This window comes from Phyllobates terribilis, unplaced genomic scaffold (assembly GCF_046119375.1).
Source record: "Phyllobates terribilis strain yellow unplaced genomic scaffold, ASM4611937v1 Scaffold_13__5_contigs__length_258822181, whole genome shotgun sequence".
NCBI lineage: Eukaryota > Metazoa > Chordata > Amphibia > Anura > Dendrobatidae > Phyllobates > Phyllobates terribilis.
The window spans coordinates 138,681,672-138,701,988 of record NW_027362773.1 but is presented as its reverse complement, the minus strand read 5'-3'; the positions used below and the strand labels follow the sequence as shown (position 1 = coordinate 138,701,988).

Below are 20,317 nucleotides of genomic sequence, written 5' to 3'. Positions count from 1 at the left end.
TTCATTGTATAATACTCCCCATCGCTGAAGACAGGCACACCGATATCAATTACCAGCCTCTGATTGGCCAGCAGCATGTTTTGCAGTGCAGGGAGCCAGCATGTCTCTGCACTGCAATACACTTCATCTGAATTTGCATCTTTGGATGCACATCCGGCTGAAATAGGCTCTGGTGTCCGTGGGCACCCTATCCTACGGGTTCAGTCTCAATTGCTGGGGAAGGGTGAATGCAACCAATGTTCTGACCCTATTTTTCCAATAAGCTATGCACTCTGGAAATGATAGAGTTGAAAACTACTATACTCTTCAGATAGGTATACCTGTAATTGGCTTGTTGATCTTGTTAGTATGCTGCTTTAGCTTTTTCCGTTTCCAGATTGCTCAGCTTAAAGAGAACACTGGGTGTCACCAGAGTAGAAGTATACTGTATTAAAGAAGGAAGACATGTCCAGCATAATTTTCCATGGAAATTTTCCATTCTTGTTTGCACACTTAACTTAAAGTCAACACAAGATGAAGCATAACATTTCCATCTTCAAGTCTTTTTCTATTATATCTACTGTACGTTCATGGCCTAATGATCAGCTACTCCCAAATCTGCTTGTTTTGTACAGTGGACGCTAAACACCCATGACAGTTAGGCTTGAATGATGTTCTTACCACCAGTGATTTGCAATATTAGGACACATTTGTGCTGTGTCACGCAAACCGTAGGTGCATTAAAGTTCAGTTTTAGAACAATTTTCAAGCTCAGTTCTACAACATTTAAGATAATTAGTAAAACAAAACTTTTACATTATTATCTCCATGGCTTTTACAGTACAGTACTCAGTGCTTATCTGGCTGTGTTTGTCCTGATGGCCTTATATCTGATGGGATCGGAGCATGCGTGTCAGAGGAGCAGTGTCCATGTATACACAATAATGAAGTCTACGCACCAGGCTCAAAAATCAAAATGCTCTGCAACAGCTGGTGAGTGCTTCAGCCTCGAATGTGTCATGCAAATAAATCTTTGTAATCAAATGTTAAAGTTTTTAAAACCCAAAGTTGTTCCCTAACCATAAGTCAAGTTAAAGCATATGGATAAAATACAGGATAACTCTCCATTAGTCAAAATGGTGAACCCCAATGGCCTTGGCATGCTTGTGTAAATTTACTTTTCCATTGCAGGAGAAATAATTACTTAAAATGGTTGTCAATAATTATAGAAATAAGCTATTCTTCTACAAAAACTTTACTTTTAATCACAAAATACCTTGTTTAAGGGGTTGTCCAAGCTTGGGCGTAAGTCTACAGTTACTCTATGTGACTGCAGACTTGTGAATCCTCACGGCGCACATTGCACACTCTCGGGATTCATCGGTGCTGGCGCTCTAAGTGGGCACTCATGTGTGCAAGTGTGAGATTTGCATATATCCAGCCACATTCTGACTAGACTGTATCTGCCCTCACTTGTATAGAGTGAGGCCACGCGCATCTAGTCTGCATTTGACGACATGTATGCAAATTTCCTGCTCAGAATCCTGTCAGTTGGCATTCTGCAAGCTGTGAGGATTCACAAGTCTGCAGTCACGTAGAGTGACTGCATACTTGAGCCACAAGCTTGGACAACCCTTTTAAATTACTACCAGGAAAACCATGCATGGACCAAGCAAGGGCAAGACTATAATGTATTCATCTTTGGGGTGTACAACTCTAGGATAGAGATTGTCCATCTCCATATCATACACTAAATACTTGTAAATTATTATAAATATGTTTTTTTTTACCATGGGTGGTTATTCCAGTCTAGTGAAGCCTGTGGAGTGTGCAAACATGAACTGCATTTATCTACTACAGCTTTAGGTGACAACTTCTAGTGCCTTACAGTTTGTTGCTGATGTTTACGAAGGATATGCTGTAATTCTGTGAATGGCTAGTAAAAATTTACATGTATTACAATTAGTGCTGAACGAATTTGTTTGGCAAATCAGGGATGTTCATGGGCGAAGCCAATTTTTTGGTGCAAACAAGTCGGAACCCCGAACAAGAACACGAATTTGAAATGCCAAACAAATTCGCTCAACACTAATTACAATCCAAATGTATGAACTACGCATATGATTTTTTCGATGTCTAGGGCATGACTTCTTTACCAATAATCTGGTTGGAAAGCATATGTTAAAAAGGAGATGAAAAGGGTGCGAACATAGGGTTAGTTGGTTCCAGAAAAAAAAGATACGAAAAGGATGAAAGAAGCTTAAATTTTGGAGCTGTGCAGGGATGAGCACAACACCAGTTTATGGCTGGGAATAATGGGATGGAAATGCTGCCAATGTCCTCTCTCTTCAGCTGCGAGTGTTAAGTCCACCTAGAATGTGATCATCAGAACCATATAGAGATGAAGAGCATGCTCCTAAATCTCTAGGACTGGTATCAGGGGAAAACATCTAGTAGACATTGCAAAGAGGAGTAAAGATGATGATTAGTGATGAGCGAGCATGCTCGCCACTGCTCGGTACTCGCTCGAGCATCACTGTGCTAGACATGCTCGGCACTCGGTAAGTATTTCCGGGTTGCTTGGGCGGGAGCGCGGGTCCCCGCCCTGCATGTTTGACGCTCTTTAGAGAGCCAATGAACATGCAGGTTTTGCCTGCCACACACTGTAATGCCATAGCCATGTTGGTTGTGGGCATGACAGTGATTGGCTAGCTGCACAGAGTCATCGGGTCTATATAAGATCTGGTGCCGCTATGCTTGTCACAGTCTAACCCGGAAAAAGGCAGAGTAGGGAGAGCTGCTGCTGAGTGAGGGAGAGATTTACTTGTTTATTAGTTAGTATAGGTATTCCACAACATATCTATATATCCATCTGAACTAACAGTCCTTCTGAGGACTAATCCAGCTGCATATATTCAGTGGTGATTGCAGGAGTTAGGCAGGCAGGCAGGGTTTGTGGCAGTAAATACAGCACAAGAGGGTCCATTGCACATTCTGTCTGCTCCTACTGTTACAAATATCCGTAGACATAGCCCCAGATATCAGGAGCCAGGGCTAATTTTTTTTATCTTAATCCTAATTATTTTCTTAAAAAGCAATCCAGTGTACACCATTTTAGTGCTTCATTTGCTTGTTAGCACTGCAGAATACAGCCAGATCTTTTCCATCATCAGACGTGATCCCATATTACAGCGATAATAATCCAGAAATTTGTAGTGAACGTGGAAAATATTGTCCTCCATTTAGAGTTTTACATCAGTGTGTCATTGAAGCTATCCACACGTGGTCGCTGTGAAGAATAGTAAACTACAGGGCCGCTATTTAAACAATGGGTGTCCGTCAGACGTATCACATATAAATGCGGTTCAAATCAAGCCATTTGTAGTGGACGTGGAAAATATTGTCCTCCATTTAAAATGGGCAAGGCGTGTGGCAAGGGACGGAGAAGTGGATGTGATGGTGCATGCAGCTGAAATTGTGCCACAGCAAACACCCACATCTTGTCGCTCAACCTTCCTATCCTAGGGGACCGCAGTACACCACTATTGAACCCAGAGCAGTGTCAAAAGGTTGTTGGTTGGATAGCAGATAATGCTTCCAGTCACTTTGCCACCACCACCACCCTGCCTTCCACACGGTCAAGTCTCAGTAGCCATGAGTCTGGACCGCATATTCCTCACCCTGATCCTCCTTCCTCCCACCATGCCGAGTGCCTGGAGACAAATGATCCCACACTTGGACACTCCAAAGAGCTGTTCACTTTTCCATTTATAGAGTCGGGCCTCTTGCCCGGCCAGCTTCACGTGTAGCCATGCCCAAATATTTGAGCAGCCACGGTCACAAGAAGGCAACGGTGGGAAAATGCAATTACTGTTGCAAGAGGTGGATGATGATGAGACACAATTGCCAGAAAGTCAGGAGAAGGACCAGGGTGCAGAAGTGGAAGATGAGGTGGTGGGTGATGAAGACACTGACCCAACCTGGCAAGGTTACATGCAGAGCAAGGACAGCAGCACACATGGGGAGGGAGGCATAGCACCACAACAGGCAAAAACAAGCAGTGTGGTGGCCACAGACACAAGGTGGGTAACCACTCCCCAGAACACCAACACGACAGATGTTGCCAGTACAACTGTTAGGTCTTCCTGAGTCTATTTCTTTTTTAAAGACTCTGCAGATCACCCTAAAAAGGCCATTTGCAACATCTGCCAGGCTAGCATCAGCAGGGGTAGCAAAACTAGCAACCTGATAACCACCAGCATGATCAGGCACATGAAAGCAAAGCACCCAACTAAGTGGGCCGAATGCCAGGGTCCAGAAACAGTGTCTGCAGGTGACACCACTGCTTGTTCCGCTGTTGTGCTTGTATGCCAATCCCCTGTCCATGGCGCATGCAAAGATGTCTCCCGAACTGCACCTGTCGTTGTACACTCTCAACTAGCACCATCAGCAATCACGTCCATGTCCTTCTCCCAGAGCAGGGTTCAGTTGTCCCTACCACAGTCCTTGGAATGCAAGCGCAAATACACAGCCAACGCCTCACAGGCCACACTACTAAACTCACACATTTCGCGAATGTTTGCGCTCGAAATGTTGCCTTTTAGGCTCATGGAGATGGAAGCTTTCTGCAACCTGAAGGCGGCGGCCGTCCCTCGGTACTCGGCCCCCATCCGCCATTATTTCTCCCAGTGTGCCGTCCCCGAATTACTCAAGTACGTGTCCCAGAACCCTAAGCCGTGCCCTCAACAATGCAGTTACTGGGAAGGTCCACTTAACCACAGACATGTGGACAAGTGCTTTTGGGCAGGGACGGTACATCTCACTGATGGCACACTGGGTTAATATAGTGGAAGCTGGGGCCCAGTCAGACCTTGGGACGGAACACGAGGATTGCGGGCCCTGGGTCAATCAGGGTTACCCCCACATTCTACAGCTCCTGCACCTTCTCCTCCTCTTCAGCCTCCATCTCCGAAATGACCACATCAGTCACAAGCTGGAAGCACTGCAGCACTGCCTCGGCCAAGCGGCAAAACAGGCTGTGCTGAAGATAATATTCTTAGCTGACAAACTGACAAACCGCACACCGCTTAAGAGTTGTGGAAAGCTCTGAAAGAGCAGGCAGATCTGTGGCTGACACCACTGAAACTACAGCCAGGCATGGTTGTGTGTGACAATGGCCGGAACCTGGTGGCGGCTCTGAAGCAAGCTCACACACATACCATGCCTGGCCTATGTGCTTAACCTCGTGGTTCAGCGGTTTCTCAAAACCTACCTGGATGTGCCGGATCTGCTTGTCAAAGTACACTGCGTGTGTGCCCATTTTAGAAAGTCAGCTTCCGCCGCCCTTGTCGTGATTCAGCAGCATTTGCAGCTTCCAGCTCACCAACTGGTGTGTGATGTCCCCACGCTTTGCAACTCAATGTTGCAGATGTTGGGAAGGATTTGTAAGCAGCAGAGGGCAGTTATTGACTACCAGCATCAACACGGCCATTGGTATTCACGTCAGCCACCACACATAAGACCTCAGGAGTGGGCATGGATGTCAGACATCTGTGCCATGCTCCAAAACTTTGACGACTCCACCAAGATGGTGAGCGGCGATGTCGCCATAATTAGCGTCACCATCTTGCTTCTCTGTCTTCTGAAATACTCTCTGCTCACAATTAAAGAGGAGGCATTGCAGGCGGAGCACGATGAGATGGAGCAAGGAACCACACAGGGTGATTCCATACAGCCCAGCCTCATCTCATCCCAATGTGGATTGGTTGACAATGATGAAGAGGATGAGGAGGAGGATGAAGAGGATGAGGAGGAGGAAGAACAGGAGCTAGTTTCCTGCACTATAGATGGTACTACTCGCACAACTGTCATACCGTCTGTTCATTGTGGATGGCCTGAGGAGAGGGAGGAGGAGGAAGATGAGGAGGAGAGCATGATTAATAATCCTCTTGGTGAAGACACAGAAGTCTTGCCTGTCAGCAATCTGGCACACATGGCTGAGTTTATGTTACGCTGCCTTTCCCGTGATCCTCGCATTGTCCAAATTTTGGGTGACAGTCATTACTGGTTGGTGACACTTCTAGACCCATGCTACAAGGAGATCTTTCTATCTCTTATTCCCGTGGTGGACAGGTCTGCTAAAATGGGGCAGTACCAGAAGGCCCTTGTTTCGGAATTATTAAAAAAAATTCCCATCTGAAAATGCTGGAGGCAGAGGTCACAGTTCGTTTGACAACCAAGGAGTACAGGCGAGAGAGGCACAAATCCAATCCAGCAGAGGCAGGGGAACACTGTCAAAGTTCTGGGACAGTTTTCTCAGACGCTACCATCGCACAAACCCTGATGCGTGGGGTAGTCTCACAAGGAGGGAAAAGTTTGGGAAGATGCTGAAGGAGTACTTTGTTGACCGTACCAACATCCTCCGTGATTCCTCTGTGCCTTATAATTATTGGATATACAAGCTGGACACGTGGCATGACCTGGCTCTCTTCGCCTTGGAGGTCCTGGCCTGCCCTGCCGCTAGCATTTTGTCAGAGCGGGTTGTTAGTGCCACCGAGGGAATTATAACTGATAGGCGCATCCACTTGTCAGCTGAAAATGCTGACAGGATGACTCTTATAAAAATGAACAAGGGCTGGATTTGGGCCAGACTTCTCAACACCACAGAATGATAGCAGCATAACAATCTCAAATCCAGTGTCTTTTTTTTTTGGAGGTCTATTTTCCATGCACCTCTTTACACTCAGACATGGGTATACGCTTCTTGATTTTGTCTATTTGCTCTTGTCCTCCTCCTTCTCCTCATCCTCATCCTCCACCACCATATCATCACAATATCTACCATATCACCATATCTACGTCTCTTGCCAGGGACATTGGAGTTCCTCCAAATTTTTGGCAGCCGTTGCTTCACTGCATAGGCAAACAATATGGGAGACCCATTTCCTAATAATGGGAACATTGTTTTCAGGAGGCCCTCCGACCTCTACGTCTCTTGCACAGGGCATTGGAGTGCTTCCAAATTTTTGGCAGCCCTTGCATTCACTACATAGGCAATAACAGTAAGGGAGACCCACTTCCTAATAATGGGAAGATTTTTTTCATGAGGCCCTCCTTTACGTCTCTTTCAAGGGGCATTGGAGTGCATCCAATTTTTTGGCAGCCTTTGCAGTCACTGCATACGCAAGAACAGCATGGGAGACCCGCTCCTTTCTAATGGGAATATGTCATTACTGAGGCCCACCTCTATGTGTCTTTAAATTGGTATTGGGGTTTTTCCCAAATTTAGGCAGCCGTTGCACTCACAGCATATGCAATAACTGTATAGCAGAACCGCTCCTTTCTAATGGGAACATGTCATTACTGAGGCCCACCTCTATGTGTCTTTAAATTGGTATTGGGGTTTTTCCCAAAATGTAGGCAGCCATTATACTCACTGCATACGCAATTACTGTACAGCAGAATCGCTCTTTCCTAATGGGAACATGTTGTTTCTGAGGCCCACATCTCTGTGTCTTTAAATCAGTATTGGAGTTTTTCCCAAATTTAGGCAGCCATTGTACTCACTGCATACGCAATAACTGTATAGCAGAACTGCTCCTTTCTAATGGGAACATGTCATTACTGAGGCCCATCTCTTTATGTCTTCAAATTGGTACTGGGGTATTTCACAAATTTATGCAGCCCTTGCAGTCACAGCATGGGAATTACTCCTATAGGAGTCCCACTCCTTTATAATGGGAAATTTTTTTTTTACTGAGGCCCTCCTCTATGTCTCTTCAAAGGGATATTGGGGTGTGTCCACATTTTTGGCAGCCCTTGGAGTCACTGCATCTATATATATAATCGTCTTATCCTGTCTGTCTGTCTGTCTGTGTGTCTGTGTGTCTGTCTGTCCAGGAAATCCCACGTCGCTCATTGGTCCGGCAGCGGCCAATCAGCGCCGGGGGATTTCTAAAAAAAGATGGTGGCCGTTAGCGGCTCATCTGCGGGACGGAGCTGAGCGGCGATGCAGCCGGGAGATGACCGGCGCGAGGCGCTCATCTCCCGGCCGGTAGCAGCGGAAGGACCGCCGGCGCCGCTGACCTCCATGCGGAAGGGAGGACCGGGGAGCGGCACTGCGGGTCGGGATACTTCTGCTGCGAGCGCCCGCTATGTCCCGGGTTCTCGCAGCGGAAGTATCCGCACAGGCAGCGCCGCTCCCCGGTCCTCACCAAGACGATTCGATGATTGGTCGCGGTCTTCGGACCCGACCAATCACTGATCTTAGCGCAAAACTTAAACACTATTGTGCTGATTGGTCGCTGACGCTGCCCGCGACCAATCACCGATTTGGGCGCCAAATTTAAATATCGGCCGCGACCAATCACCACAGCGGTGTTTAAATGTGGAGCCAAGATCGGTGATTGGTCGCGGCCGATATTTAAATTTGGCGCCCAAATCGGTGATTGGTCGCGGTCAGCGTCCGCGACCAATCAGCACAATAGTGTTTAACTTTGGCGCCAATATCAGTCATTGGTCGCGGGCCAAGACAGCGACCAATCACCGATTTGTGCGGCAATTTTAAATAGCGTCCGCGACCATTTGGATGTCAGCGGCGCTGCCTGTCCAGATACTTCCGCTGCAAGAACCAGGGACATGAGCGGGCGCTCGCAGCAGAAGTATCCCGACCCACAGCGCCGCTCCCCGGTCCTCCCTTCACACCCTAGCCGGTGATGTCCCCACAGTATCCGCATGGTGTTACAAAGGTCCGGACATTTGTGTTAAAAATCGCTGATTGGTCGCTGGCGCTGCCCGTGACCAATCACCGATTTGGGCGCCAAATTCAAATATTGGCCGCGACCAATCAGCACAGCGGTGTTTAAATGTGGAGCCTAGATCGGTGATTGGTCGCGGCCGATATTTAAATTTGGCGCCCAAATCGGTGATTGGTCGCGGTCAGCATCCGCGACCAATCAGCACAATAGTGTTTAACTTTGGCGCCAATATCAGTCATTGGTCGCGGGCCAAGACAGCGACCAATCACCGATTTGTGCGGCAATTTTAAATAGCGTCCGCGACCAATTGGATGTCAGCGGCGCTGCCTGTCCGGATACTTCCGCTGCAAGAACCAGGGACATGAGCGGGTGCTCGCAGCAGAAGTATCCCGACCCACAGCGCCGCTCCCCGGTCCTCCCTTCACACCCTAGCCGGTGATGTCCCCACAGTATCCGCATGGTGTTACAAAGGTCCGGACATTTGTGCTAAAAATCGCTGATTGGTCGCTGGCGCTGCCCGTGACCAATTACCGATTTGGGCGCCAAATTCAAATATCGGCCGCGACCAATCAGCACAGCGGTGTTTAAATGTGGAGCCAAGATCGGTGATTGGTCGCGGCCGATATTTAAATTTGGCGCCCAAATCGGTGATTGGTCACGGGCAGCGCCAGCGACCAATCAGCGATTTTTCACACAAATGTCCGGACCTTTGTAACACTATGCGGATACTGTGGAGACATCAGCGGCTAAGGTGTGAAGGGAGGACCGGGGAGCGGCACTGCGGGTCGCGATACTTCTGCTGCGAGCAGTCGCTCATCTCCCGGCTTCTCGGAGTGGAAGTATCCGCACAGGCAGCGGCGCTCCCCGTTCCTCACTAATACGATTCCGCTCCCCGCTCCTCACCAATACGATTCGCTGATTGGTCGCGCTCTCTGCACGAGACCAATCAGTGATCTTGGCGCTAAAGTTAAACACCGCTCTGCTGATTGGTCGCGGCCGCTGCCCGCGACCAATCACCGATTTGGGCGCCACATTTAAATAGCTGCCGCGACCAATCACAGATCTTAGCGCCACATTTAAACACTGCTGTGCTGATTGGTCACGGACGCTGACCATGACCAATCACCGATTTGGGCGCCACATTTAAATAGCGGCCGCGTCCAATCACCGATCTTGCCGTGACATTTAAACACTGCTGTGCTAATTGGTCGCGGACGCCAGCCGCGACCAATCAGCGAGCTTGGCGCAGAATTTAAACAACGCTCTGCTCATTGGTCGCGGACGCCAGACGCATCCAATCAGCGAGATTGGCGCCAAATTTAAACAACGCTCTGCTGATTGATCGCGGTCGCTGGTCGAGATCAATCAGCAGTATAGGCGCCAAATTTAAACCTCACTCTGCTGATTGTTCTCAGCTGACGGCCGCGACCAATCAGCGAGATTGGCGCCAAATTTAAACAACGCTCTGCTGATTGGTCGCCGGCCGAGACTAATCAGCGATTTTGGTGCCAAATTTAAACACGCTCTCCATTCCTCACTACTAACACGGTTCGCTGATTGGTCGCGGCCGCCGCCCATGACCAATCAGCGATTTTGGCGCCAAATTTAAACACCGCTCTGCTGATTGGTAGCGGCCACCATCCGCGACCAATCAGCCAGATTGGCGCCAAATTTAAACAACGCTCTGCTGATTGGTCGAGGCCGGCGACCGCGACCAATCAGCAGAGCGATGCAGAGCGGGGTTTAAATTTGGCCCCAATGTCGCTGATTAGTCGCGGCTGACGGCCGCGACCAATCAGCAGTGCGTTGTTTAAATTATGAGCCAAAATCGCTGATTGGTCGCGGCCGGCGGCCTCGACCAATTAGCAGTATTGGCGCCAAATTTAAACACCGCTCTGCTGATTGGTCGTGACTAATCAGCGATTTTGGTGCCAAATTTAAACACGCTCTCCAGTCCTCACTAACACGGTTCGCTGATTGGTCGCGGCCGCCGCCCGCGACCAATCACCAATATTGCCGCCAAATTTAAACACCGCTTTGCTGATTGGTCGCGGTTGCCGAACGCGACCAATCAGCGATTTTGACGCAAAATTTAAACACCGCTCTGCTAATTGCGCCCCGTCGGCCGCATACCTATTCTAGAATACCCGATGCATTAGAATCGGGCCACCATCTAGTACACAATAACAGTATAGGAGACCCACTCTTTAATAATGGGAACAACAAAGCATAGTCGGCTAATGACTCTCTAATAATAGTGAGGGCCGACTGCTGGCCCTTTACAAATAGTAAGGGCCGCCTGATGGCCCTATAAAAATAGGCTTTGTGACTTTCAGAGTCCCTCCTTCATAAATGAAACAGGATGTGTCTAATGATATGTCACACACAACATGTCCAGATAAGGTAGTAAAATGTTAAAATTACATTTACTGGTGAATGTATTTTTCACTGTTGAAAGCAATGCAAAAGTACAAAAACGCATCAAAAACGCTACGTGTGAACATAGCCCAAGGTGTGGAGGAGCATTTTTGTTTTTGGTTATTTATTTTGCCTTATATACAAGTCATTACCCTGGAAAGGATGTTCCTTAACATTTTTCCCAGGAAAATCCATTTTGGTTTCGTTTTTGTATGTTTTATTGTGAGTCCGTAAAAGTGGCATAATACTCTGACAACATTGTTCACAGCAGTGACCTGGGAGTCAGAAATTTAGTAAGTTCTGTTTTTGTTCCTTGTGCAAAATTGCCTGCAATTCTCTAAGAGCAGACAGCAATGTGTTCAGCTAGCATGGCACGGCCGGAGTTTGCAATGCATGCTTGCTGCCTTCAGAGAAAAATAGATACCAGGTAAATATAATTGATTTGTATTTTCTAATGTTCATCTGCACTACTTTGGCAACAGCAATGCCAAGAATCATTGCAGAACTTCCCCCATTTTATTTTAGCTGTACAGCACACCCACTTTATGTATGCCGCGAAAATGATTTCATTAAAGGGAATCTGTCACCAGGTTTGCTATCCCATCTGAGAGCAGCATAATATAGGGACAGAGACCCCGATTACAGTAATGTATCACTTATTAGGCTGATTGCTGTCATTTTGATAATTTCACTATTATATCATCTGCAGATCTATCAATTAACTGATTTTTTAGCTTTGTATAACTTCACCCACACCACTGATTGGCAGTTTTCTGCCTATGCACAGTGTACACAGAAAGCTGCCAATCAGTGGTGGGGGCGGGGTTATAGAGATCTCATGAATATGGAGGACTACCTGGATGGAAACATATTTACTAGGCCTTCAAAACTAAACCAAGCAGCCCAGTAAGTAATACATCACTGGAATCCTCTGCCCCTTCATCATGCTGCTCTCAGATTAGGTGGCAAAAACCTGGTGACAGATAACCTTTAAGACCATGTGCATATACCTGCTTATAATGGAAAGTGTTCAGTTTGCTTTCTTTAGGGCTTCCCTATTTATTTTGGGCGTTTGTAAAATTTCAAGACTATTTGTTATTTTTTTACATTTTTTTTCTTTAGTACTTGTGTGAACAGAAACTGGGAATGCACTAGCGATCAATGTATGGGAACCTGCACTGTATACGGGGACGGTAATTACATCACGTTTGACACTAAGAGATATATCTTCAGCGGTGACTGCGAATACACCTTGGTTCAAGTAAGTGTTGGTTTTTAATAATTTGCTTACCGAAATACAAAACATAATAGTCTCTATTCATAAAATGATACTTCCAATTTACTTTTTTGATATCCAGGACTACTGTAGTGACGATCCCTCCAAAGGAACATTCCGTGTTATCACAGAAAATATTCCATGCGGATCCACAGGTACCACCTGCTCCAAAGCCATCAAGGTCTTCCTTGGCGTAAGTAAAGTTTTATACAATTAAACCTGTTAACACTTTGGAAAAATGTATTTTATGCGCAAACGAAATGCGATAGAGGTAAAATGTCTGTTGTAATGAATGACTTTTTTTGTTTCTTTAGAATTATCAGCTGATTCTAGGCGATGAAAAATTTGAGGTTGTAAAGCTTGATGTTGGAGTGTATGTACCTTACAAAGTGCGGCAGATGGGCATCTATATGGTTATTGAAGCCCTCAATGGATTGGTTTTGGTATGGGACACAAAGACTACTATTTTTATCAAGTTGGAACCAAGTTTTCAGGTATCTTAGAAGAATATTTGTAAAAATGTAACAGTTCTTCGTAAAAAAAAATGTCACAACTGTATTCAGTATACTTGTTTTATTTCAGTCTATTTAGCGATTTGATATTAATCCATCTTGTATTTCTAACCATAGGGTCAAGTCTGCGGATTGTGTGGTAACTACGATGGAAATGCAGTAAATGATTTCACTACTAGAAGTCTTTCAGTAGTAGGAAATGTGGTTGAGTTTGGAAACAGCTGGAAGCTATCACTGAGCTGCCCAGATGCAATGACCCTCAAGGATCCCTGTTCCCTCAACCCCTACAGGAAATCATGGGCCCAAAGACAATGCAGTGTCATCACTAGCTCCACTTTTAGTGCTTGTCATGCTCTGGTAAGACTTTCTGAAGTATATATTTTGAATAAAAATTAGATTAATGGTTATAACTGGAACTGTAATCATACAGTAAGTGTCTTTAGAGCAGTGCTCCCCAACTCCAGTCCTCAAGAGCCACCAACAGATCATGTTTTTATGACCTCTTGGTGGCTCTTGAGGACTGGGGTTGAGGAACACTGCTTAAGAGTCTGCTGGGTAAACTATGCATCAATGTACTCGGCATCGTCTCTTAAACCATGATACCCATCGATCAGACTGCATGGTCAACATGACAAGTTCCCTTACTAGACCAAAAATACCTGACGTACAGTATATACTCTGTTGAGAATTCTGAGAGATACCAAAATCATTTTACATGCAGTATAATGGTCACGAAACTGAATACTGACCTACACCAATTTTTTTATTTTATTTAGGTGGATCCACTAAAATATTATGATGCATGTGTCAGCGATGCTTGTGCCTGTGACACTGGTGGAGATTGTGAGTGCTTCTGTACCGCGGTTGCATCATACGCCCAAGCTTGTAGTGAAGCCGGAACTTGCGTCAGCTGGAGAACCCCAACAATGTGCCGTGAGTTGGACTTTACCCTATGGAGATTCCCATGTAGAAAAAATGGTTTCAAATTTTATTCAGTATTTAAAGTGGTTGTTGTAATGCAACAACCCCTATTCATTACCATTAGCACTATTTTGGCTTATAGTCATTATACCAGGGGTCCCATCTTCATGTTCCACTCTATTTGCCAGAACAGAGTAACAAAGGGACGCTTTCACTCTATTAGACCCTATTCAACCATGTATTGGTAAGTAGCAGCTTCCAAAGCAATATAAGCTGGTTTCAAAATCAGGACCAATGATGGTCAGCTGTTCACTAGGTGCATTTCATTTGAAAAAAAAAGCAATAATAATTAAAACATTAATAATTAAAAGAAAACATATTTAAGTGGAGTAGGTGGTTTCAAAATGAGGTCCAAACCTAGTCTTAATACCTAAAATTGAATCAGTTTCATCCAGCGTTACCCTCTCAACAAGTGCAGTTCTTAAAGGGAATCTGTCAGTAGGTTTTTGCTATGTAATCTGCAGAGGGCAGGAGATAGAGGCTGACACACAGAATTCAGCTATGTGTCACTTATCAAGCTGTGTGCTGATGTTTACTTATAATAAAGGTTTTATCACTAGGAGATTATCATTGCCAGGTCTGATATGCATATGACTTCTAGGCTGACTTCACCCCCTCCTGTGATAAGCAGCTCACTGTCAATAGACAATGTATATAAAGAGCCTGGTGTGGGTGGGGGAAGCTTTCAAAGCCCTGCTTCATCCTACATCTATGAACTCTGATTGTATTACTGTACGAGATGGACATAAAGCCCAAGTTCCCCTTTGGAGACACGCGTATTGTTGTAATGTATATTGTGACGTATGTTTTCAGTGATGGTGTTGTATTTTGCCAGACAGTAGGGAGAGTTAGGGTTAATGATTGGGACTAGCCTAGAGTGAGAGGGGATAAAATGAAGGGACAGTAACAGTTTCTTGTCAGGAAGTCCAATAGGGCCTGGCCTGTAACAGAAGCAGACCTATGGTCTGATAAGTGGGCAGAGTCGCATTACGTGGGTGTCCCTGAAGTGAGCATAGACTGAGGGAAGGGATAGCATGATCCTGAGAAGAGAGAGGAAAAGTGACAGAAGGACAGAGTGATGTACTGAGATGGGTCCTGGGATAGGACTCCTAGCAGTATGGCCCGCAAGAAAAAGAGGTACCGGGCCAGGACGGAACAAGGAATGTGAGATGAAGCGAGTGCCCCGGGTGGTAATTCCAAGGCATCAGCAAGCTGAGAAGCTAAGTAACAGCCATAGTAGAAGAACGTAGCTCGTTGAAGGGAAAAAAGATGTGGAACCGCCAGTTGACATATAGGACTCTCACTTACTGGGCTGTGGTACCATTAGTGGGGACTAGGGAAGCTCACGAAGTACTGTGCTGGATTGTGGTGAAGGCAGACAAACTAGTTGAAGCCGAAACAAGGGAACCTGGAGAAGGAAAGAGAATATGTGTGAAGACGCTCCATGAACTAAAGGAAATGTTCATGAAGTTATGCACCCGCTATCTATGATACATAATTCCCACCAAGTTGTTGTTTAGTGAAAGACTGTTTACCTTCGATTGGTGGTCTCCCTCATTGACCCTCTCAACATCTGGTCCTGGCAAACCAAAGTCATCAGTATCATATGGCCTGCATTGTCCCTGCATAGATGAAGCCCACACGCCCTGCCAGGATCCCCACCTTCATGTAGCGTGCTGGGTCGTGAAAGACGGGCACCTTGCCCATGGCTACTGCCCAGAGCCACATTACATCACAACTGCTGAATTCAGTAAATTACGGTACTTTTCGGACTATAAGACGCACCGGACCATAAGACTCACCCGAAACTTTGAGATGGAAAATAGGAGAAAAAAGATTTTTAGAAGATGGAGATCCGTCTTATAGTTCGAAATTAAAGTATCTTCCCTGGGGGGAGGTGGCAGTGGAGCAGGGTCACAGGAGGCATGGTCCCTTCCTCAGTAAGCTGGCGGCAGCAGAAGTGGGGCAATGCTATGGGCCCTGGGTGAGAGGAGGGGGTGTCCCAACGGTGCTCTGCTGCGGGCCCGGTGTTGGCAGTGAAGCAGAGCAGAGTGCATTGCATAAAGCAGGGTCCCTTCCTCAGGAAGCCGGTGGCAGCAGAAGTGTGGCAATGCTGCGGGCCCAGTGTGGGCAGTGAGCAGTGCGGAGTGCATCATTGCTTTCCCGGCAGTCATTTTCCTGAAGCCGTGGGCTGCCCCCGGCGGTGTGTGCGCAGATTGGGATCTCGACCCAGCCGAGATCTCAATCTGCGCATGTGCCGCCTCTGGTTACCATTTTCCTGAAGCCGTGGGCTTCAGGGAATTGGCCGTTGGAGGCAGCGTGTGTGCAGATTGGGATCTCCACCCAGCTGAGATCTCATTCTGTGTACGCACTGCCTGCAGTGGCCCATTGCTTCAGGAAAATGGTCACTGAGAAAGCAATGATGCACTTCGCTCTGCTCACCGCCCACACTGGCCTGCAGCATCACCACACTTCTGCTGCCACCGGCTTCCTGAGGAAGGGACCCTGCTCGACCACCCCTCGTAACCCCCAGTAAGCCTGCATTCAGACTATAAAATGTACCACCCATTTTCCTCCCAAATTTGTGAGGGAAAAGTGCGTCTTATAGTCCGAAAAATACTGTAAGTGAACATTGTTGGAAACAGGGCCTCTTTTCCTACATCATGTTGCTCTCAGATGAGGTAGCAAAAACCTAGTGACAGATTCCCTTTAATTCAGAACCAGCCAGCCACTTTACAGGGTATCTGGAACATATCTTTACAACTAAATTAAACATCTCTTACTTTTTTTTTTCTTTTTTTTATCAAAAAACTGAATCACTTCATTGACGCCCTATGCAGCCACCGACACCATGTTATTAATCATTTCTATTACTTTAAAAACAGCGCTGTTTTGTGATTTCTACAACCAAGAAGGCCACTGTGAGTGGCACTACAAAGCCTGTGGTGCTCCATGTATGAAAACCTGCAGGAACCCTGGAGGAACCTGTTACCATAATCTTCCAGGCTTAGAAGGTGAGACATTGACTTAAATTTACAATATTTTCCAAATTTACTTGGTTTTAAAATCTGGTAGACTACATGCAAAAGAATATTATGTTATATAATTCTATTACTGGCTAGTGCAAAAAGTAATTGTACAGATATATATATATTATTTTATTTTATAGACCTGTAGGCATACTAATGATTAAAAAGGTTGTCCAGCTACTGAAAAATAAAACCCAAATTCCCACAATGCTGTAAAGTAATGAAATAAGTCATCATACCTACTTTATCAAGCAACTGTTGTTCCACTTCTGTGCTTCCTGGGTCTCTCTCTCTGTACTTCCTACTCCATCCAAATGGACACGTGACTGCCGCTGCAACCACTTGTCTACCTAACTGATCAGGAGGTATGGTGACCGGCAATGAGCGGGAAAGTGTTGAAACAAGAGTTGCTGGCAAAGTATTACTTGTTTATTTTACAGCCTTTTTGGGGTTCTTTAAACCTTTTCAGAGGTCAGATAATACATTTAACCTGTTGCTTAGGGCTGATTATCCACCAGACTTACCTGAGGTCTTGTAGCATGGAGATCTTAGGATGGCTGGTTCCCTCCAACTACAGCATAACACTAGTGCCATAAACCATAAATATACCCCATGTCTGATTATTAAAGGGATTGTCCAGACTTCTGGCTCAAATTTGCAATCACTCTATGTGACTGCAGTGCACACTGTCAGGATTCTACGTTACTGGTGCTTAGAGAGGGCTGTTATCTGACCACAAATATGTGATTTGCATATTTTCCGACTAGACATGTTCTGCCTCGCTGAAGTCACTTGTATTGAGTGAGCTGCGCATGTCTAGTCGGCACACATACTTGCAATCATGCGCCCATCTGCTCCCGATGCCGGCACTGGAAAATCCTGATAGTGCACACACTGCGCGCTGTGAGCATTCACATAGAATGGCTGTAGACTTGAACTTCAAGCCTTGGCAACCCCTTTAAATACCTAAACACATTTACTATGTAGAAGATGCAAGTACAGCTATTAGCTTTATAATTTTACTATATATCAGAGAGCTGTAATCTATACCTTCAGCTCTACAACTGACAGCTCAATGTTATACATACTATACTATAAAATCAATGGTAAAGAGAGACAAGTAAAGTATATGGCATCTTAGTGACATGACATGGACATGATCAAAAATGTAACTCTTCCCTACTGACTGTGGTTATGTTCTGACTATATAGGATGCTACCCTAATTGTCCTGAGGATACACCTTACTATAATGAAGAGACAAGGCAGTGCGTGCCAGAATGTGACTGTTATGATGAATATGACAACAAATATCCCATAGGATATGTAATGCCGTCTTACAGCAATGACACCTGCACAGTCTGGTGAGTATTCTGCAAGTGCAGGACTTCATATAGAATCCTAAAGATGCAAACAGTCTAACCATCACAACTTAACCTCATGTAAGGAAACTTACTGTTTTGTCCATGATGAGCAGCTTTTCAAGACAGTCCCACCATAACACCTATGATCGCATATTATTAATGCCAGAGTGGCTTCTTACAACTTTGCACGCTCAACTTTCCTTAGATATCCAATGCCTCAGACCATTTTTTCCCATCTTTTCTCTTTGCCAGGACTTCACTTAGTCCCATTTTTGGGTCTCTTGAATAGATATTTATAGATGAGGTTAAATTGCATGATAAAATAGAAAGTACGAAGATCAAGCTATTTAAAGAGTGACTTTATGACAAGGGTTGTGATGAGCGCTGGTTTAAAGGTAATCTGTCACCAGGTTTTTGCTACCTCATCTGAGAGCAGCATAGTATAGGAAAAGAGACACTGATTCCAGGGATGCATCACTTAGTTTACTGAGTGCTGCAGTTGTGACACAATCAGAGTTTTTAGCTGTAGTCTGTAGCAAAACTTAGAAAACTAACCCCGCTCACAGCACATCTCTAAATGTATATTGTATATTGACAATAAGCACTTGGGGTGTGGTCAGATCATTTGGCTGGAGGGAGCTAGTCTGTCAGAGATAAGCTCCTGCTGATAAAACACTCATTGTTTTGAAACAACAGCTCATAGCCTAATATGTAACACATCACTGAAATCAGTGTCTTAATCCCTACCTCATGCTGCCCTCAGATTACATAGCAAACAACTGCTGATATATTCCCTTTAATCTGTGTATAATGGTGGTCCGGGGGGGTATGCTATCTGATGGGTCGAGGGCTCTTGTCTCCAGACAATCCGTGCCTAATGGACATAGATGAAGCCATATATTTGAAGATTTTCAGGAACTATTCACATTGAGTGTGAAGTTTTTTTTCTAGAGATCACTAAGAATTGGTGAATATTGTTTTTTTTTTAAATTTACCTGCTAGTAATAGAAGGAACTTGTGATGTAATGTAAGGCTGCAGTGCGATCCTTTAGCAGATCAGTCCTGCTGATTTATATAGTATATTTAATAGGTGATCCAATTCTGCTAAATCGCTTACCATGCTATGATAGGCCTGGTACAATATTTATATTCTCTTTCCATTTGTTTTCTTATACAGCAACTGTACAAAAGAAGGCAAAACATGTTACAACCTTAATGGTAAGCAAGTAAAAATCTTTCCTTTTTAAAGTGCTACAGATTCACACTGTGAAAGCGGATTCCCATGAAGATCCATTACACTTTATATGTGGACATCATAAAGTAGGGTCCCCCACTGTGGAGCCAAAAAAGGGATTTACTCTCTGAGAGCATCTACCATTCTGACCGACTCAAGATGTCCTTGTATTAGACGGACAGCTATTCATCTATATCAGAGGTCCCCAACCTTTCTGCTGCTCTGCAAGATCTGTATACGACATTCAAACAGACTGTGTATGGGACTTTTCCTGTCTTAGCCTTTCTGGGCCAAATCCCATGCTCAGACAGGGTAATTCCTGTACCTTGTACAGTTTTTGCCAAGCAGCCATTGAAAGGAGCTTCTAAAGGAGCATGAACTAGATATTGAAACACAGCATACAGTTTGGTAAAGAAGGAAGCAAAATAAGGTACTGAAGTATATTACAATAATTAATTACTTTTTCAATGCCTACAGAATAGTTAAATTAAATTAAAAGGGAAATATTTAAACTAAAAAAATGAATCTGTCATCATATTGTACAATTTAAACTCCATACATTAATAAATACATTCTGTAGTTCTTGTGAGGTTGGTGTACTTACTTGGAAAATCCTTATCAGAATGGCAGTATGTGTTCATTTCTATGAACATCCATCAGTATGGTCTTCTATATTTATATATTCATAAAGAAGGAACTAATTTCTGACATATGATGCTCCTGATATTTATCTGTAAGATCTCTAGAACATACACTTTTTTAAAAGAATT

General features: G+C 45.0%; 1 protein-coding gene across 1 annotated transcript in view; it reads left to right on the top strand.

Moving 5' to 3' along the window:
- LOC141173626 (mucin-5AC-like) overlaps positions 1-19,925 on the top strand; it is a 97,895-nt gene extending 77,970 nt beyond the window's left edge. The window contains exons 19-28 of the mRNA XM_073657927.1: positions 821-972; positions 12,276-12,414; positions 12,512-12,622; positions 12,744-12,923; positions 13,059-13,298; positions 13,718-13,874; positions 16,808-16,936; positions 18,163-18,313; positions 19,491-19,531; positions 19,882-19,925. Of these exons, the coding sequence (XP_073514028.1) occupies positions 821-972; positions 12,276-12,414; positions 12,512-12,622; positions 12,744-12,923; positions 13,059-13,298; positions 13,718-13,874; positions 16,808-16,936; positions 18,163-18,313; positions 19,491-19,531; positions 19,882-19,925 (1,344 nt within the window). The remainder of the gene's footprint in view (positions 1-820; positions 973-12,275; positions 12,415-12,511; positions 12,623-12,743; positions 12,924-13,058; positions 13,299-13,717; positions 13,875-16,807; positions 16,937-18,162; positions 18,314-19,490; positions 19,532-19,881) is intronic.
- The last annotated feature ends 392 nt before the right edge of the window (positions 19,926-20,317 follow it).